The 21,911-nt window shown below is 44.1% G+C and overlaps 1 protein-coding gene across 2 annotated transcripts in view; it reads right to left on the reverse strand.

Annotated features, from left to right (window-relative positions):
* PDE8A (phosphodiesterase 8A) overlaps positions 1-21,911 on the reverse strand; it is a 154,671-nt gene that overhangs the window by 21,919 nt on the left and 110,841 nt on the right. For both annotated transcript variants that reach the window (XM_025392075.1, XM_025392076.1), the window contains 8 exons: positions 19,149-19,237; positions 17,119-17,170; positions 16,988-17,030; positions 8,057-8,134; positions 3,698-3,768; positions 3,107-3,271; positions 1,657-1,705; positions 971-1,106 (listed from right to left, as the gene is read on the reverse strand). In XM_025392075.1, coding sequence (XP_025247860.1) covers positions 971-1,106; positions 1,657-1,705; positions 3,107-3,271; positions 3,698-3,768; positions 8,057-8,134; positions 16,988-17,030; positions 17,119-17,170; positions 19,149-19,237 — 683 coding nt within the window. The remainder of the gene's footprint in view (positions 1-970; positions 1,107-1,656; positions 1,706-3,106; positions 3,272-3,697; positions 3,769-8,056; positions 8,135-16,987; positions 17,031-17,118; positions 17,171-19,148; positions 19,238-21,911) is intronic.

The following is a 21,911-nucleotide window of genomic DNA, read 5'->3' on the forward strand; positions in this document are numbered from 1 at the left end:
CCACCAAGTTAGGTTCTTACTTGAGAAATCACCTTGACCCAGCATCTGGCCCTTGCCTTTAAAGGCCAAGAAACTGGCTGTGTTGAGGCAGTATCCAGAGGTGATCACAGGACTTAAACTGACCTGCCTTAGCCCAATTCACATGGATGTAATGTCACTAGGATGTAAACCAGGTGCTTAAAGACTCATGTGCCAAGGGAGTATTCTTTTCCACTCTCCTTGGCTGTGCTTGGAGATGGGGAAGTAGAACGTATCAGAAGGTTAACTCAAGGTGAGCCTGAAAAAGTCAGGGGGTTATCTTGGGGACAGGTCGCCCAAACTGAGATGAGACCTGAGAAGCCATCCCATGGCCCAACCGAGCACATCTCTCCCGAGACACCCTAGAGGGCAGTCCTGGCTGGAATCAGCTCTGTGGACCTCCCTTTCTTGTGTGCCCAGCCAACTGCCACCTTTGGTTAACAGGTCTTCTCCGGCAAGGGAAAAAACTCAAGATAAAACCCCATTCCTGCTCCCGCTCGCTGTGATCACACCCAGATGAGGATGACTAGGGCTTTGGGTGTCCCTATGCCTATCACCAACACAGCAACCAAAAGCTGGGGGCAGCTCTTATCACATGTGTATGTGTTTCTAATAAATTTTGGTTCTAGGCTCTGAGCAGATCTCTTACAGCAATCTTAACATATTACCACCTATAGGAGAAATACTTTTATTTCACAGAAAAAAGTCGTGGGCTACTTGGAGAAGTCACTGGCTCAGTTGCATGCTTTCCATGAATGTGCCATCACTGTGGCCAGCAGACTCTCCCCCAGGCCCTGGTGACTCAGAGCCACGTGGTGCCCTGCTACTCCTTCCTCAGAGCCCCTCCCTGACCAGGTACCAGCCCTGTGCACAATCCACACTCCTCAGGTAGCCTCTTCACACAGGCCCTGGGAATCTAGTTCTCCCTCTGCTGAGGTCTGCATGAACTCACCTATTGTGGGTGGCAGCCTCCAGTTCAAAAATATCAAAGTCCCAGTATTCCTCATTTTCCATGGCCCGAGCTATCCGTGGTGGGACATCATCAAGGGAGATGGGAGTGATTATATTGCTTGAAACCGTTTGAGTGTCTGTAAAGTGATGTAATTTGGAGAACAAAATTAATAGGCTTTAAAGGATTAACTTTTTTTTTTTTTTTGAGACAGACTCTCACTCTGTTGTCCAGGCTGGAGTGTAGTGGTGCGGTCTCAGCTCACTGCAACCTCTGCCTCCCGGGTTCAAGTGATTCTCCTGCCTCAGCCTCCTGAGTAGCTGGGATTACAGGCACCTGCCACCATGCCTGGCTAATTTTTTGTATTTTTAGTAGAGACAGGGTTTCGCCATGTTGGCCAGGCTGGTCTCGAAATCCTGACCTCGTGATCTGCCTGTCTCGGCTTCCCAAAGTGCTGGGATTACAGGTGTGAGCCACCGCTCCCAGCCAGGATTAACTGTTTCTTAGGGAGGACAGTACTGCCTCAGGGACAGCTGCTTTGTTTCTGAGACTTTATGACATACCAAGAAACTTCTTAATGAGGTGAAAAATTATTTAAAAACTTTTATCTGAAAAAGTTATTTTCATCACTTAAGCTAAACTGCAGTATTATAGATAGTGATCTAAAAAATTAAAAAGGAAAAACTTACTTTTTGTTGAAAGAACATATTCATTCCCTGATAGTCTTCGCAAACCATCCTGATAAAAATCAAGGAAACAAGAAAAAGAAAAGTCACAACTGTTCTTTCCTTCCTGGAAACTCCAGGTGGTCCCCCCACAGGACAGCTCAGGGCAGCCCTCTCCACCAATCCACTCAAGGCTGCCCGGGGCCCAGCGGGTCCACCCCTGTGATCAACTACTGGCCTCAGTCACTTATTGGAGAGCACAACAGGCTAATGCTGGGAAGGATGGTCCTGGCCCTGTTGGAAGCTAAACTCAGGACCAGGGTCAGCACCCGGGAGGTGAGCTTGCATCTTTTGAGGGGTGGGTGGTCCTTAAGCCCAGCATTCTTGCTTGCCCTCCAGGACTATTTGGTTTCTTAGGAACAACTCTGCTCTGCCCTCAGTCCTTCTCCTCCATTTTCCTGCCACTCTCTTCACTCTGAGGACACAAGGTTTTCCTGGGAACATTAGCTCCTCTCTCACCTTCTAAGGGACCTCATTCCCGCCGGTGACTCTCCTGGGCTCCTCACCAGTGCTTCCAGACCACCTGGCCCAAACCCGGACTCTTAGCAGCCCCTTTTCTCCAGTCCTGTGGCTATTCTCATCTACTCGCCTCCAGAACACTATCCTATCCCATCCCTCATCATTTTCATCTCTCACCTACAGTCTGGAGGAGCCTCTGTTTCAAATAGGCAAGACCACAGTTAGATATTATCAGCATTGGAAACACTCTACCTTCTAGATTTCTGCCTGGAACGTTATTTTTATAAAATCCAGTGAATTCAGAAAGCATGAATTGGGAAGGAGGTGGGTTTTGCTTCTGACCAAGACAAAAGCTGACACAGAGCAATTGAGTAATCTGTGCTGCACAAAGTTGTCCCTCTCTTGTGAGAGCTCTACACCAGACATCCTGAAGGAGGCATCCAGGACCCCTCAAGAGTCTATGGCACAAAGCCCCCTTCTAGTGAAAGATTCCCAAACTCCTCTTTCCTACAGTCATCCAAATGTGTGTGGGATGCTTTGAAGGCCAAATTGTCACACCCCCTGGCATCATTTTAAATACATATGGTGGGAGAAAGACAGTCTTTCTATTCTGCACTGTTCCAGTTTTCAAGCTCTTTAATACAACTAAACAAGCTTTATTTAGATAAATTACTGTAGAAGCCCTAAGCAACACTGGAGAACTGGCTCAGCAGACTGTCAGGATTACATTCCTCCCTGCTCTGCTCCAAGCTAAGTTCTCCCTAGGAGGCAGGCAGCAGGTGGGTGCTTGGCCAGAGAATAGAAGAACCCAGGCAATGGAGGAGAGTTTAGGTCTTGACTGAACCCTACAGTGCCCTGCCTGTCTCTTCAAAGAGATCCGTTTAAATGAGTAACCTCTGAGAAAACCACCAAGAACAGACAGGCTCTAGCCAGGAGTCTAGTCAAATATACTTACAGACATTAAGCCCCCAACAAGGTCATTGGCATGGGGATCATCATCCTTAGCACCAAACTGTGGTGAATATAACTCAGTGGTTCTTAGAATTTCCAGCACACGGTCTAGGGCTTCGGTCACAGGCATGGGACTACTTTCCTGGGCAGCATTGATAATATTGATTACCTACATTATGGAAAGAAAATACTTGAGTTTCATAACCTAAAAAACAATGAGAGGGTCAGGCATGGTGGTGTATGCCTATAATTCCAGCTACTCAGGAGGCTGAGGTGGGAGAATTACTTGAGCCCTGGAGTTTGAGACTAGCCTGGGCAACAGAAATGAGAGAGCCCATCTCTAAAATACAACAGCAAAAACAAAACAAAACAAAATCCAACAGGACTCAATCTGGCCATAGTAATTAATACCAACTTAAGACTAGTTAAAATGCCGACATCACACATCCTCTCTCTTCAGAGGAGGCTACTAGCACCATACAACTATGACAGCATTCTCATTACTGCAGGTCCCTGTTTCTTCTCACTGGAAATGATCCTTGGGGAGAACAAGGAGTATGTGTGCTCAATGGAGACAGACCACAAACTGCTTCACCTTGGTGATGGGCGCCTCAATCGTCATGGAATGTATCCGGGCCATAGAAGAGTGTCGTCTCTGGCTGGAAACTGTGGAGAAAGGGATGCACAAATCAGGGTGTGCACAGCCCTGGGCACCTGTCTTGACAGCAGAGGGCAGTGTGCTCGGCTGCATGATGAAGGGGCAGGATAGAACTGAGTTTACTGAGCTTCGTTTCCATCCTAACAATCCTGGGGTTCTGGCATAACCAATTCTGTTTCCTTCAGTTCTAGGCACTAGGATGCACATATGCCCCCATGGACTGAACCTCTGACGTCACAGGCCAGAGAGAAAACAGAGGAAACAATCTAGCAAGCCAAAGTCAAACAGCCTCTTTTTGTGTCTATGACAATAAGCCTTTATAATTATTTAGCTTGCCATTCTCTAGGAGTAAAAATGTTCTGGAAGACAATGCCACACAATGCTCTTTGTTTCATATATGGCAGGAGCAATACATTCAATTCACCAATAACTAAAATACACAAATTTCTGGTTAAATTTTTCAAGGTACCCTCTGGTGCTTCCCACTATTAGGTTTAATCTAGACTGATTAGGTAAATATCTTAAATGAGGCAGGCAGCAATTCTTAGGCTCTAAAGTTTGTTAATTTTTGTTGTTCCTGTCAAGACATGGTTCCTTTGTGATGAGGAGAAGCCCAGACAATATAGGCAGGAAAAACATTAACATCCAGTCCTGGGTATCTCCACGAACAATCCCATCAGGCTAAATGCTGCTTTCCAAAGATGTTACAGGACCAGGGGCTGTCCCAGAGACTGATGTATCAACCTCATTTTACCAATGAAGAAACTGAGGCCCAAGGAGAGACACCGTCCAAGGTTAACCAATTCACAAGGTCTCAAATGTTTTAAATTTGGGGGCCCAACTAAACTTCTTAAAATTTGGTGATTATAGGATTGCCAACCTTCCATTTTATCCAACAATGTCATTAAAACAAAAATAAAAACTGCTATTTTCTCACTGTCATAAAAGGACTTGTTTTCATTTAAAAATAATTGACATATGCTTGAACAAACAGAGATCTATTGTACTACAATTGTACAATATGTATTGTAACTACAATTAATAACAACGTATTCTAGAAAATTGCTAAATGTAGATTTTGTGTTCTCTCACCACAAAAAAAAATGAAAGTGTATGAGGTAATAAATACGTTAATTAGCCTAATTTAGCCATTCCACAATGTACAGATAGGTCAAAACATCATGTACATGATAAATATACATAATTCTTGTCAATTAAAAAATAAAGGAATTAGAAAAAAATCAAACAGAGCAATAAGGTAAGAAAAAAAGTATAAAGATTGTCATGACTGTGTATACAGAAAGCCCTGAAGAATCTATAAATGCACTCCTCTTCTTTTACAGTGAGTGTGTAGGTTTGCCCAAGCTCTTGGATATACAAAGTCAATATTCAAAAATCAATTGTATTTCTATAACTATATACAATAAGCAATTGGAAATTTAAACAAGTAACACCATTACAATAGCGTAAGAAACCATCAATACCTAAGAATAAATCTAATTAAAGATTAGTATGACTTCTACAATGAAAATGTAAAACACTGCTGAGAGAAAACAAAGACAGCCTAAATAAATGGAGACATCGCATGTTCATGATTTGAAAGACTCAGTATTACTGGGATTTCAATTTTCCCCGAATTGATCTACAGATTTAAGGCACTCTGAAAACAAATCCCAGGAGGGTGTGTGTATAAACTAAGAAGCTCATTCTAAGTGTGACATGGAAATGCAAAGGATCTAGAACAGCCAAGACACTGAAGAAGAACAACTACTTGCTACCAGGTATCAGATATCAACACTTACTATATAAGTAGCTGATTGTGATATTGGTGTAAGCATAGACAAACAGAAGAGTGGGACAGAATAGAGTCCAGGAACAGATCACATATTCGTAGTAACCTCATTTATAATAATGGTGCTACTGCAAAAGATGTTTATTCAATATGGTGATAGACCAGTTGGATTTCCCCAGGGTCAGGGGCAGTCATCCTTGATCTCTACCCTCACCAGATATAAAAATTTAAAATGGATCAAAGACCTAAAACAAAAGATAAAACAATAAAACTCCTAGAAGAAAACAAGGGAGAATATTTTCATGATCTTGGGATGAAGAACGATTTCTTAAATAGGACACAAAAAGCACTAGTAATAATATAAAACCTGATAAAATGAATTTCCTTAAGATTAAGAACCTCTGTTCTTTAAGAATCAAAAGATACGATTTAGAGGGGAGAAGGCAAACCACAGACTAAAAAAATATATTTGTGATACACAGATATTCCATACCTAGACTATATACAGAATCCCTACAAACCAACAAGAAAAAGATATACAACCCAATTATCAATATGGGCAACAGACTTCAACAGCACTTCAGAAAAGGATTATCCAAATGGCCAATAAAAAGGTGCCCAACTTCAGTCATAAGGAAAATTAAAATTAAAACCACTGGAATGGCTAACATTTTAAATTCTGGTATTACCAAGTGTGGGAAAACATGGAACAACTGGAACTCTCACAGATGAGTGAGGACAGTAACATGGTGCAATATGTTGGAGCTATTATTGGAGAATAAAACTGGAGAGCACCATTTGCAGCTGCTCTAAGGCCTAGCAATCCCACTTCTAGGGAGAAGATGAGTATATACATCCACAAAAGAAGACTTGTACAAAAATGTTCATGGCAGCCTCATTCTTAGCAGCCTCAAAATGGAAACAAAACAACTGTCCATCAATAAGAAGATGTGTACACAAATTGTAGTATATTCCTATAAGGGAATACTACTGAGCAATAAGAAGGAAGGAACTATGACATACCTAACATGGAAGGACCTTGAAAACATGAAAGTTCAAGAAGCTAGACACAAACAAGCCATACTGTACGATTCCAATTCTATGAGGCACAAGGAGACGCCAAATTAATTTATGGTGCTAGCAATCAGTGGTTGCTTCTGCATGGTTAATGATGTGTTTGTGTGTGTGGCTTTTCCATATCTATTTTGGGTGGTGATTACATGAGCACATAGAATTGTCAAAACTCATTGAGATGAAACAAGTGAATTTCATTGTATGTAAATTATAATTCAAAAATCATAAAAATAAAAAGTTACAAGAAAAAATGTTTATTAAAACATAGAAATATACCAAGGAATTCAAAGGATCAACAAACATTAGCATGTGGTGAGTGAAGGCTGTTCTGGACAGGGACCTCAGCCCTGCTCTGTGCTGCTCCAAGACTGCAGAGAGTCTGGGACTGTAATCACGACAGCTATAATGAAGATGATGATGTCAGCTAACACTAACTGAGTCCCTACCCTTACTCACCAGGCACCACACACACTCATTTAATCCTCACACAATCCTCTGTAGACAGTAAATTATCCCCACTTTACAGATAAGGCAATGGAAACACAGAAGTCCACCCTCAAGGCTACACAGAGTAGATGAAGCTGGGACTTGAACTGAGGTCATTCTGACACCAAAGTTTACAGTCCTTCCCATAACCCCATACTGCTTCCTCACTGGCACCACCCCAACCCTGCCCTCAAAGCAGGGTTGTAATCTGTATGGTCTTTCCAGTGCAAGGAGTACACAGCATGTCATCTGGGCCTTATAACAAATCTGTGAGGGATGACAGGGTGGCATTTGATCCCTACTGTGTAATCTTAGCTGGTATCACCTTGGAAAAGTTTGTCTTTTGAACCAGTACAAACAGCTCTGTATCCTTCTGTATTCATTTTTGGGCCAAAGAATGTATACAGCTAGCAGTAATACCTGCATCTACACTCTGTATAAGCAATGTTGATTACATTTTAAAAATTAGGTCATTCAGGCCATGCACCTACATATTCTTTTTAAAAGGTATATTTCAATTAGAACTTAAATAATATTTGCTGAATAAGGGTCTTTCACAATTCCAAAATCGAGCTCACCTCTCTCTAAAAGTTTCCATGGCAAACTGCAAACCACGATGGGATAGATCTTTAAGAATTATCAAATGCAAACAATTATAGCAGATGAATTGACATCTTCTGCTGTTACAGTTTAGAAATGCAACTATAGAATATATGGGAATGTATCTTTTCCTTTTCTTTATTTTCTGATTCCATTAAAAGACTCAGAATGGAGCCCATTGGCAGGAGTCCACAGAGGGAAAAATGGAACACTAGTTTCCAGAGGGTTCCCTCTTCTCCCGAGAATTGGAGGTAGACAGGATGAGACTGGGCAAGGCACAGCAGGGCTCCATGTGTTCAACAGTGATTTGATCACATTTTTTTTCTCTTGTCTTGGTCACTCACCTTCAGTTGTACGGGAGGCAACAGCTTTGACGTCTAGTGAGCCTTTTCTTCTGTCTTTATGTTTGCCTGTCTGATTATCTGTAGAAACAAATGATAAATCACTTTTGATTTAAACAACATATTAAGGAAGGTTACCAATCTAAAATTTAAAAAAAACTTTCAACTTTAAGAATTAAACATGTTTTAAATGCCACAAAAGTAAACACAGTATAGAGATGAAGACTATGAACAACCAGTTTTACGGGGGTAGAGTTTCTCAAAATGTCCCACCAGGTGCACAGATAAACAAGGGCTTTACAGTTCCAGATTATGTAATTACAGAGTTCCAGGACATAAAGTGACAAGTGATAGAAATGACCTCAGGGGAATTTCTCCTATTGTATTTCTATATAATTGAATAAAATGATGGGAAAATTTTGATCCCCACTCATCTTGCCCCAAAGAAAAAAAATCTTTTATTTTCTCTACAAAATAAGGACTACAATATCCCAGGGAAAACATTCTTCTCTTTCCTAGGGTAGTACGGTAAACACTGTTTGGGGTATATTTCAAATGATAGTTCATCTTCCTCTCTTTCACCCCCTCTTCTCTACGAAGGACACACTACTCTCCTAGGCTTCAAATGGGGGACTGTCTTTGACTCTTCTCTAATCCTGACCCCCATAGCAATCACTGACAAAGCAACTCTGACTTACCTTCCTGACCCCTTCTCTGTGCACCTGCTGGGTACCATACATCCCCATTTCACAGACAAGGAAACTGGGAGCTGCTCTGCAGATGAGTGCACAGCAGGGTGGGCGCTGAGCTCGGCTCTTCCCACAGCCATGGAGTAGCTTCTCTGCCTTGTCTTGGCTTCCTCACCTGGAACTTCTCTCCCTGCTCATGGACAGGATCTGAATGCAGGCCCTTAGCACTTCCTCTGCACCATCGAGAAGCCTCTTCACCTGCTCTTTGCTTCTTTGCCCAATTAAACTAAATCCTCTTCTCTGTGGGCACTAAAGAGTGAACGTGTCAAGGTCACCAACGACCTCCTTTTTGCTAAGTCTGAAGGCTACAACTCAATCCTTACCTGACCTGACCTGATTGTGGTACTAGACACAACTGATCCCTTTCTGGACACTCCTGTTTGCAGAGTCCACACTCTCCTGGTTTTCCTTCCACTTCTTACTACTCCTTTCTAGTTTCTTTCATGATTTCCTCTTCCTCAGTATCCCTGGTATTTCCAAAGGTGGTTTTTCAAAGGTTCTATCCTTAGTCCTTCTCAGTCAACAAAACCTCCTTGGGAGATCTCATTCCTTCCTATGGTTTTAATTAACTCTTATGTTGCCATCTTACCCCAGGCCTCTCTCCTGAGCTCCAGACTTACATCTTAACTTACCATTTACCACCTTATTTAGATACTCCTCAGGCACTGCAAATGAATTCATTATCCACCATGAAGTCCTTATCTTTTTCCAAATCTGCTCTTTAACCCAGGTCACTGAACAGCATCTACCATAAGGTGGACAGAAGTCATCCATCACTTCTCCCCCTCCCCTCTCCTCACCCTTCAATGGGTCAGCCAAATCTAAGGATTCTACCTCCTAAACACCTCGAGTCTATCCCCAGCTCTGTCCTTGTCCAAGCTCAGACATTTGTCATCCTCTCTGGATTATAACAATGGCCTCCCAGATTGGCTCCAAAACACCAACCTTTCCCCCTTCAACTTATTCTCTGCAGGCTGCCAAGTGATCGTTGTAAAACAAAAATCCAACCAAATCTCTCAATCAAAACACTTCAATGGCTCATCCTTGTCTTTAGGATAAGATTCAAACTCCTCAGTGTGGCACCCAGAGTCCTATGAGGTCTACGCCCCCTATCTCTATCCACCTTGAACTATTTATGATTTGTTAATTTGCCTCCCAAACCTCTATGATTTGGTACAAACCACTGACTTGGAAATGTGCCTCTCCCATGCCACCTTCTTTGACTGGTTACCTCTGATCTTCTTTGAAGATGCAGTTCAGGTATCATAACTTTTGGGAAACCTTTCCTTAAAGTCTCTCCACACCACCCCAACAGTGCTGGGTAACAGCCTGCTTTATTGTCTTGCCTTCCTTGCTAACATGAATGACTTGAGAGCAGGGACAGTTTTTCTTGTCTTTCCTAGGTGACCAGCACTGTACCTACCATCTGCTAGAAGAAGCATATGTATATAGAAGCTCAATAAATACACATCTGCTTCACCAAAAACTTGCACCTTCCTGCTGTGCACAAATCAAAGTTCTGTTAAATCAGTCACTCTGATTCTGTGGCTCCCCTGCTCAAAATCCTTCAGCGTTTCAGAGATAAAGAACTTCCTGGCATTCAAGGGCAGGTAAGGTTGGCCTACAGCAGCCTGCCTTTCATCTTGCACTGTGTTTCCCATGAATGTGCTGCATCAGCACAACTGCTCCGTCTCTGGAACAGCCTTGACATCGACTCCTTTCGTCTGAGACATGACACTGCACCCTCTTCAAGTGTTCATTCCTTCAAATGTCCCCTCTTCTCAACCACATGGAGCCAGAAGTGTCTCTCCTTCCTCTGAGCTTCATGATGAGTAATGTCCACATAGCCTGGGCTGGGAACTTATGATTATTTGTTCCTTCATTCTTACCTCTTTTATTCCACTCAACAAACCTTTACTGGGCACCCACCATGTGTGCTGCCCTAAACTAGGCATTAGGGAGGTGAAAATGAGTAAGTTATGGTCCATGAACTCAAAAGGAGATGGTCAGTGGGGAAAAGGGTGGGTAAATCAAGAGTTACAGTAATACTTTTAAAGTTCAGGAGGAGTCTGGAGGGGGAAGTGGCAGATTCTTAAGGGAGTGGGGGCAGAAAGGAGATGGATGGAGTCTTGTAGCTGCAGCCAAGATACGGAGGAGGAGGACAGCATTTCCAGGAGGAGGAAACTGCTTGTGCAGATAGAGGAGTGTGGCTGGAGAGGAGCAAGAAGCAACGTGTGTATGAAGGATGCACTGTGGAAAAATGGAGGGAGACTAAGCAGGCTTTAATTTCTATTTGACTGTTTCAAAGTTACTTTATGTAAATACAAGATCCTCTTGTTCCTAAAAGCCCTGCTAAGCTCACTCCTCCCCTAGTCCCTGTAGCACGTTATAGATGATTCTAGCAATTTTCGCCCAGTGGGTAGAGATGGACCGTGTCTCCACCCTGTCACCCCAGTGCCCAGTTCTCAGAAGCTCTCCTCAGGGAATACCAAGAGGTTGAAGATGAAGTGTGAGGCTCACATCCCAACGAGACTACCAACTCCTGAAGATGTGCTGCACCCAGGGCCTCCTGCTTACTGAGTGCTCAGAAAACACACACTCATCCTGAGGTACCCGGCCTGCCAGTGGAGAGAACACTAAACAGGCCTCCACAGCCAGGGCTTGGGCTCAGGATCACCTGCAACTTCATGTCTCTGCTCTTGGCTTCCTGTTGTGAAATAGGGTCCATAAGCTCTGCCCATCCTTTCAATAGAGAAAAATTAATAGCATTTCCTTGACCTGCTGGGTAAATCCTGGGAACCCTGGAAAAACAGTGGGGATGATGAGAGGGGGTAACCAATCAGTACCCCTCAAAAACAGCAGCTTCCTCCAACTCACATTAGCCCTGCAGCCTGGAAGTATGAGCTCCAGTTTGGATATGAGGAAGTCCAGGTCCCAGTATCTTATGTGACTTGCCCAAAAGTCATTTTGCCAGGACCACAGCAGACTGTCAGGGCATTTCCTCAGGCACTATCAACAAGCATTTGCAGAGCACTTACTCTGCAACAGGGCCACCTCCAAACTGCCAAGCCCACAGGACTCTGCACATGGGCCTCTGGTAACTAACTACCTCTTCCTCCCAAGAAAGCTCACTTTCTCCAGGTGCAGACCAAATCTCCCAAGTATTTTAAATGATCTATGAGGCCTCTAACAATGGCCCCAACCCTGGTAGCCCATGAGAACACCTGCAAAGTATGAGGCCTGGGCTCCATTCCATACAACCTGAACAAGAACCAGAGCCTGTCACATTACTGGTAAGGCCTGTGCTGACCACCTCCTCATCCCCTGAATGCCCAATCCCCTGGCTTCATTCTTCTCCACAGAACTTAACACCATCTGATATACTGTATGTTTGTTTGCTTACTGTCTACCTCACCCCCAGCTAGAAACACATCTTGCAAGCAGAGACATAGATGTTGCCTGGTGCACAGCAGTTGTGCACTGAGTTTGGATGAATGATGAATGAATGAATGAATCCTGCTCCTCAGTGCTCCTCTGGTCATTATTCACATGTCTCTTATTGCTGGACTCCTTTCTTGGTACTCAGTCTTCCTGCCTCACTTTCTCTCTCCAGGAGAGTTGGCCCAGGACCAAAAGTTTTGGCTTATCACTTCAGATGTGGTAAGTTCAAATCTAAACTTACTGTCCACTCCCTGTACAAATCTGCTCTTTCTTATGATCTTATTTGCACTTGTTAATTAATGTTATCCAGTGGCCAAGCTAGATATCTTGGTGTCATTCTCAAGTCTTCTCTTTATCCCACACAGTAAGCTGGTTCCCAAATCCTACTGATTATACTTAAGTAACTCCTGGATCCAGTCTCTGATTGGGCTCCTGAGGCAGGATTCAGGAGTTACTTTGTCTTCAATCTCTTTTCTCCATGACTATCTTTATAAGACCTGACTCTTTCCCATTTACCTATTTATACAGATTCACTTGGCCTTCCTCTGCCTGGATTCACAGGATGAATCCAAACTGGCCTGCCCCAGCCTCGCCTCTCTATGCCTTTATGTGTGCTGCTCCTCCCACCTTGTCCTCTGCATGACCACTACTTCTCTCCAGACACCAGGTCAACCATCATCATCATTATTGCTGGGAAGCATCCCCCAGCTTTTCTCCAGTGTGGTACTACAAACCACAGCATATTCAAATTATTTTCTCCTGCCACCGGAAAGTGAGACTCATGTTCATTTCTGTATGCTTACAGCCAGGCTCATGGCCTGACCTAGAACAAATCAATAGATTGGACAATTGTCACTACAATTTGGTGTCCTCAGTGAGACAGTGTCACGTGAAAACACATGGGCCATGGAAAAGGGAGCATGTATTGGGATTTTATTACTCTTTTGGATGCTCAGATCCTGAACCTTCCTTCCCATGTCTAGGGAGTACTAAGTCCTCTCACTATGGAAGGGAGAAGGCCAGAGACTCCATTGCTCCATACCCAGTTAGTGATAGAGTAGGTGACACAGGCCCAGCCAAATGAGTCTGCTTTTGAGTGAGTGAGGCAAGGAAGCGAGGTGTGAAGAAGCTGTGCTACCCGTGGTGAGAACAGCAACATCCCATAACTAGACCTCAACAGGGCCAGTGGTGCTCAAAGTTCAGTAGTGACAGCAGGGGCTCCCTAAGCACAGTACTCCTATGGCATGCCTAGGGCAGTGGGGACAGTTGCTCAGTTTCCCCAGGTTCCTGCCTCCTTTTCCAAAACTAGTTCTAGAGCTTTCTTGTCCAATCTGTAAGCAACCCTATTTCCTTCCAAAAAAAAAAAAAAACAAAACTCCTTTCTGCTTAAGATTTGATTTCTGTTGTGTGTAACCAAGGACTTTGGCTGGCCCATGGCCTATAATAGCTCCACCCTGCCTTCTCAAGTGAAGATGACCAGTTGAGACCTTTGGACATAAAGCTGTTTATGCTGCTAAGGGGGCAGATAGGATGGGCAGGTGGCTCATCTGGGTGGGATGGGTAAAACTCCTAAGTCAGCGTTGATCAAGTAAAACGACCAAATGGCCTCAATATAAATGCAGTTTGGGAGATGCTCCCCCTGCCGAACATTTCTTCTGACTGCATCACTGACTCTGCCTCTCAGTCCCAGCTCTGCCATATCCTGGCTGCCCAACTCTAGGCTGTCTTTGAACTTTTTTCTTTTTTTAGACAGTCTTGCTCTGCCACCCAGGCTGGAGTGCAGTGGCGCAATATCGGCTCACTGCAGCCTCTGCCTCCCAGGTTCAAGCAATTCTCGTGCCTCAGCCTCCCCTGTAGCTGGGACCACTGGCACGTGTCACCACGCCCGGCTAATTTTTTGTACGTTTGGTAGGAACAGGTTTTCACCATGTTTCCTGGGCTGGTCTCAAACTCCTGGGCTCAAGTGATCCACCCGCCTTGGCCTCCCAAAGTGCTAGGATTACAGGTGTGAGCCACCACACCTGGCTCATTGAACTTTTCTGAGCCTCAGTTTCTTCCTCTGTAATAAAGGAATATAAATAATAGTCATACCTATTTTACAGCGCTATTCCTTTTTTTTGGGACGGAGTTTCACTCTTGTTGCCCAGGCTAGAGTACAATGGCTCGATCTCGCCTCACCATAACCTCAGCCTCCTGGGTTCAAGTGATACTCTTGCCTCAGCCTCCTGAGCATCTGGGATGAGAGGCATGCGCCACCATGCCTGGCTAATTTTGTATTTTTAGTAGAGATGGGGTTTCTCCATGTTGGTCAGGCTGGTCTCAAACTCCTGACCTCAGGTGATCCACCTGCCTTGGCCTCCCAAAGTGGTGGGATTACAGGTGTGAGCCACCACACCCGGCCATATGGTACTATTCTTAAGAGTTAAAAAACAAATGCTTAAAACCAAGTAAAAGCCCCCTGTGAACTTGCAGTGTAGGACTCTCCATAACAGGCCCACACGTCCTGCTTCTACTCTGACACCTCCAGCCCCTGCAATCTGGCTTCTGCCCTCGCCATTCTCCAGAAACTGCATGTCTGCAGGTCACAGACAAGCTCTTGAATGCAAAGCATTCCATCTCTGGCTCCATATCCCCCTCCTTCCCTATGTGTGCTGCAGCCCTGACCAGTCTTGATGCTTCCCGTTCTCCCTGCCTTCAGCTTCAGCAACACTCTCCAGACTCCCCCACTCTCTCTAACCCCTCTTTCCTGCTTCTGTTTCCTCCTTCTCTGGAGGTAGGTGGTCTCCAGGAATCCACCTCACCCCTCCTCTCCTTTTCTTGCTGTTCTCTTCCACTGCAACCTCAAAGTTTCCATTCCCCTTTCCCATCCCTGGTTTCTATCACATCCACATCTGTGCTACTTGCTAATGCTTGGCTGGCCAGAAACATTTTCATCTCTAGTCCTAACCTCTTTGCAGAACACAGAAGCCAGTGCTCAGCAGGTGCTCAACAGAAATCCGTAGAATAAATGGGCAAAGGGGTGAATAAACAAACCCACCTGACTGCCCAGCAGGACCTCACAGGTAGAGCTCCACACATTCATCCTCCCCAGCCCTACTGCTACTCCTTGAATCTACAGGCTCAGAAACCACCTTTTCAAGGACTTTCTTGCTTTTCTCTCTCTAGTCCCACACCATCATCACATCTGGCCTCTCTTCTCTCTTCCTACTGTCGTCACCTTATTATTCCCTGGCCAATGTTTTCTTTCTTCTCGACTATGGCAGTGCTGGTATTCTCTCTGGTGTCTCCTTCCATGTCATCTTACATACATCCTGTAAGAGCTTCTCAGAGCTCGGATATCATCACGCTGCTCCCTGACTCACAAATCCTCAGAGACTCCCACTGTCTATAGATGAAAATGGAAACTTCCCACCTAGCATTTCAGGATTCTTACTGACCCAAATACCTCTTTCCCCACTGACCTTTTATACCAGTCAAAATTTACTACTTGCTTTTTCTGGAACATGCCCTGTACTTTCCCTCTTCTATGCCTGTTTTTATTGCTGGAATGCTTTTCCCGCTCACACTTCTTTTCTTATTCAAATCCACATCTCCCTGCCTAGGACACCACCCACTGCCCTCTCTCATTCCTGCGGATCACTTCTTATCACTTGCTCTGTTCCTTTGTGTCAATGTGTCTCTCTTCTTTTCAGACTAAATCCCTGATTGCTCCTGGGGCACCCGTAAAAACTGTGCATCAGAGCCCTAGTGTTAGCCCTCCTGGATTCAGGTGCTAGCTCTGCCACTTCCTAGATGGAGATCCTTGGGCAGATTATTTAAACTTTCAGTTTCCTTACCTATAAAGAGAATTTCACCTAAAAATGCTTACTTCCTTGAATTATTCTAAGGCTTCATTAAAATAAGCTGTACCTAAAGCACTTAGCACAGGTATCTTGTACACATTAAGTGCTCACAAAAATATGTAGTAAATGTTCCTAGAGTGAAAGAATGAACTGTTGTGGTAAGGCAGAAAGCATATCACCGACAGCATGAAGGGAAGCCTTCTCCTTAAAGGCTCGTACAGACCAGCTGGGCAAGCAGAGCACACTACTCAGGCAAGGCAGGGTGGCACACCAAGTGTCTACGCAGACACTTGATGGAGCACCTCCTGCCTGAAGCTGGAGTGGCTCTTCACCATCCCAGCCCAGCCCCTTCATCTGTGAGGACCAGAATAGGAAGTGGCTTACTGAAGCCATGACACATTTGAAGGAAACAGGTGACTCCAAGTCAGGGAAACGCATTTGCAGTAACAAAGCTATGGGGATGAGCAGACGGTGTCCAAGGCATGGTTAAGAAACACAGAGGTGAGGCAAGTGCGAGGGGCCCAGTTACCTCCCTGTAGGCTGGCAGTGATAAGTGTCAGGACAGATGAAGACGTCCCTGTTAAAGGACTGTGTGATAATCACCCAACCCTCTTAAAGCATAAATGAGGTTATAAAACCACACTTCACATGAGTTCATGCATTTCAGTTGACCAGTTCTTTCCCTCGCAGGTTCAGAGACCCGCCCCAGGGCACCTGTCAGAATGCTCACAGGTGCTCAAGTCCTTTGACTCATAAGCCAACCTGGGGAGTCAAGGAGAGACATGTTGCCACAGGCTGAGGAAAATCCCACCATTACACCAGGCAAGCTAGTTAAAGATCTGTTTTTATTTTTTTTCTCCAAAAACTCAATGAACTCTAAGAATAAATATGGGGCACCCTACCTGTATGAGTGTCAGACTGAACACATTCGGGTATTTTCTCAGCCTAAAAGTGAATTTTAAAAGCCATTAGTTCTGATTGCTGAAAATCTTGCTAGGGTGTTCCTGGGGTCCCAGGGGCTCTCCTTACGTACCTTATTGTTGCCATTGCACACTCTGATAATGGACACATAGTGTCTAATTTTTCTGCAAGTAAAAAACAATGCATTATTTCTCTTCTGACTCTCTAATTTGATGGATATGTCATTAATTTTTCATTATGAAAATGGCACCTCCCTTTTGTAATACACAAAATGCTCTGAGAACATTTCTTCTTACTGTGACCAAGGCCACCAATAAATAAACAAGAGATAACAAACATCCTTTGGTGTCTCTGTACAAGTGACTTCAGTAAAAATGACAAAATTCTTCCCAATTAATCATGAAACAATCAAATATACGTGTTTTTTAAAATGAACAGCATGTTAACCAACCAAGAGCCTTTAGTTCCTTAACATGTTTTATTTTCACAACCCTTTATATTGATGCTTTTCTTCAAGTTCCAACAAACAATCTGCTCATAGTCACTGGTGGCCACAGCCGCAGGCCACACTGGGAGTTGAGGTTCACACTGAACGTGGTTAGCTAGACTTCTAAAACAAAGCAACGAGGGCTTAGCTCAGAGGCTGCTGACTCTTCTCATTTATTTATTGTTCCTTCAGTTTTTTCACTTTTTCCCCTTGATAATCAAATCCCTATGTACTTACCACAAAAAATTTGGAAAGGACATAAAAGGGCAAAGAATCAGAACAGAGAACCCACACAGATCCATCTCCCTGAGGCGATCACCAACTGGCAGCAAAGCCTGGTGACAAAGCACGTGAGCCGTGCAGTCAGTGCTGAGGTCTGCAGCCTGGCTGCGCCTCACGCTGGCAGCTGGACCCCTGGGCTAGAAACCTGACCTCTCTAAGCCTCAGTTTCCTCATCTGTAAAGTGGAGATGATCACAGCCCCAACCTCACAGGGCTGCAGTTAGGATGGAATGAAGTGGCATCTACCAGACACTGGGAACTAGCCAGGAAGGGAGGGGCTCAATTAAACAACAGCAGTTACTACAACTGTCACTGCCATACTTTCTCCTGTTCTTTTTTCCTTCTTTCCTTTGCATGATTGAGATTAAACACTAGGTATCATTTTACATTTTACTTTTTGCATTTAACATTATATCATAACCTTTCTCATATTTGTTTTTTGTTTGTTTGTTTTTCCTTTTGAGACAGCGTCTTACATTGTTGCACACACTGGAGTACAGTGGCACGATCACAGTGTAGCCTCGACCTCCCAAAATCAAGCGATTCTCCCGATTCTCCCACATCAGTACCCTGAAAACTGGTAAGTGTGTGTCACCACACTTAGCTAATTTTTAAATTTTTTGTCGGGATGGGGGTTTCACTATATTGCCCAGGTAGATCTCAAACTCCTGGGCTCAAGGGATCTTCCCACCTTGGCCTCCCAAAGTGCTAGGATTACAGGCATGAGGTAATTTAATTTTCTATGATCATCATTTCTACTTTTTTTGGCCCTAATCTTAGAACCTGTGAATATGATCATCATTTCTAATGGCTGCAATATTTTAGGTGTTCTGTAATTCATATTCATAATTTTCATCTTACCATATTATTTCTTTAAGATAGGTTTCTGAGATAAACTGTCTGAAATTTTTAGGCTCCTGATATATACTGGTTTCCAAACTGCAGTCACATCTGTTTTATATAAGAATGTCCATAACTGTTAGTATTTAAAATATTGTTATCTAATTTGATAGGTCTTTGCAGAAATAATACATAGCCTATCAAATTAGGTAAAAAATATTTTCAATATAGGGAGTCTACCAGTCAGTATTTCATACAGCTTACTGAAGTGACATTCTGATTTAAACAAATACTTCGGTTTCTTGTGTATCCATGCAGCTTAAACAGGACTGCCCTGAGTACGGCGGCTGTGCGCTGCAAGTGGAGGGTCAGACTGTAGCCATGAGGAAGTCACCAAGGAAACACTACCCTGGAAGGCCATTCTGTGATGACACCTGACCTTAAAACTTCCGTCAGCAGTCCTTAACTTAAAGCAAATTCTGCAATAACCCAAAACACTGTATGTTGACTGACGTACTTGTTTTTTCCACTTACCCTCCCTGTCCAATGACAGGTATTATCTTCACATTTTGTTGTATATTATCTCCGTTTTTCTTTTTGGCATAGTAAATTCCTTGCCACTCCTATAAATGGAATGTAAGCATCATCATACTTTGTGTTGAAAACATAAACCCAAAAACATTTTCCACTTCAGTTCTGATTCACTTACGTTACTAAAGCAATTAAGATAAAAAACGATCTCAACCCTAAACCGATTTCAGGTAATCGGACAATTCTTTCTTAACTTCCAAAGTCCGTCTCCTTCTGAGTTGCTGACAAAAGTCATGTCACCATAGTCTAAGTGGCCATATATTTTCAGTGGCCATCTGCAGACAAGAGGGGTCCTGGACACACAAATAAAGGGCACTCCCTCTCACTTCCTCCTCTCAAAACTCCCACCTGCTGAAGTGGAAGAGGGGGTTTAGCCTCTGCCCCTGTGTTTGGGAGGGGAAGAATATCCAGACTGGGGGCCAAAAGGGGCCATTATGTGACCACTACCGGCTTCTGAAGTGAACTAAATGGCTTGAGGCCCCTCTGGGATGTGTGAAGGTTTCACCCCCTGTATATGGGGTATGGAGGATGAGGTAACAGCCAGGACCAAACTCAAGTAAAACAAACGATGAGACCTCAAAACCCAGGGCTGAAATCACATTAGCTGTGCTCTCCTGATCAGACACAGAACGTGGGGATTCTTTCAGACAGGAAGTGCAGCCTGGGGAAGGAAGTCTATGCAGAACAAGACCACAGCAAGAGAACCGGGTTGTGGTGACTCCCTTTATCTTGGGGTGGTAGGGAAAGCCAAGATGGAGCTGGGTTTTGTCACCATCCTAAAATGTTATGAATTCCTCCAAGAAATCACCAAGGCCCTTAAGCTATGGAAATCCCTAAAACCCACAGTAGGACACTGAACCCCTAGGGTATACCATAACCTTCTTAGCCTTCCAGAGTCCCTCAGGACCTAGAGTTGACCCAGGCCAGGAGTTGAGCACCATGGCAGCCTTGTTGGCTTAGCTGAAGTTTCCTATCCAGAGCCCTACTCCAGGTCAATTCTGAAATATTCTAGTTTGGTACATGGCAACCTGCATCCAAATACCAATGGTAAGAGCTCATCTTCAGACTCCTCTAGGAAAGCAGATCAAAAAGAAACCAGGATACTCCGATAGAATCAAAAGATGATTACTGACGCTTCCTAATTCTGAAAACAATGGGCACCAAAAAAAGGGCTATATCAAAAAACAGCCAGAAAGCCCAGCTAAGTCCTTAGCTCACACTGGAGAAGGGAGGTATGGGCCTTAGTACAGTTCTGAGGCGGAGCTCAGCCCAGAGGACGAGGCTGGCAGTCCAAAACCACTAAGGACTAAACAGGGTTCCCTAGGCAGAAATAAGTGGGTTGTTCTCCATATCCACAACTTGCATGCCTACCTTAGAAGGAAGGCTTCAGGAGACAGGTCTAAGGGTTACTTCTGAAGCTCACTATCAAGGGGAATACGGGAAATTGTAACATTTGCAAAACCATGAATATACTAAAAACCACCAAATTGTATACTTTATTTATTTTTTGAGACAGGTTCTCGCCATTCACCCAAGCTGGAGTGCAGTGGCACAACCATGGCTTATTGCAGCCTCAACCTCCCAGGCTCAAGTGATTCTCCTACCTCAGCCTCCCAAGTAGCTGGGAACACAGACACATATCACCATGCCCAGCTATCAAATAGTATACTTTCAACGGGTGACTTGTATGGTACAGAAATTACATCTCAGTAAAGCTGATACATTAAAAAGAGAGAGAGAAAAAAATTACAGGGACCAATTCAATCAGTGAGCATTTAAAAAAATATATTCAGGCCGGGCACAGTGGCTCACGCCTGTGATCCCAGCACTTTGGGAGGCTGAGGCAGGCAGATCACGAGGTCAAGAGATTGACACCATCCTGGCCAATGTGGTGAAACCCTGTCTCTACTAAAAATACAAAAAATTAGCTGGGCGTGGTGGCATGTGCCTGTAGTCCCAGCTACTCGGGAGGCTGAGGCAGGAGAACTGCTTGAACCTGGGAGGCGGAGGTTGCAGTGAGCAGCCTGGTGACACAGCAAGACTCCGTGTATACACACAAACACACACACACACACACACTTTTAGGATTTTCTTCTCCTTTCTGAATAGACTTGAGTGGCTGAGCGATCCCAAGTCAAGGCTAACAGGCCATTCCAGCCAAAGTTCCACAGTCCATCTAAAGAAACAGGACAATTTAGACAATGGCTTGGCTTGGGTAACAGAGTCACTGGAAAACAGAGTTTTCCAGTCACCAGTGGAAACAAAAAATATTTACTTACATAAATATCATGTAAGATTTAGTTCCAGCTGGGCACTGTGGCTCACACCTGTAATCCCAGCACTTTGGGGGCTGAGGCAGGTGGATCACGAAGTCAGGAGTTCGAGACCAGCCTGGCCAACATGGTGAAACCTCGTCTCTACTAAAAGTACAAACATTAGCCAGGCACGGTGGTAGGTGCCTGTAATTCCAGCTACTCAGGAGGCTGGGGCAGGAGAACTGCTTCAACCCGAGAGGCGGAGGTTGCAGTGAGCAGGTATCACGCCATTGCACTCCAGCCTGGGCAACAGAGTGAGACTCTGTCTCAAGGAAATAAATAAAAAGATTTAGTTCCTGAGAATAATAACAGTACTACCTTAGAATGCTATCATGAAGATTAGGTTGGGTAATTCATATAAACAAACTCTTAGCAAAGTCCTGACATATAG

Source organism: Theropithecus gelada, chromosome 7b, assembly GCF_003255815.1.
Source record: "Theropithecus gelada isolate Dixy chromosome 7b, Tgel_1.0, whole genome shotgun sequence".
Classification (NCBI taxonomy): Eukaryota; Metazoa; Chordata; class Mammalia; order Primates; family Cercopithecidae; genus Theropithecus; species Theropithecus gelada.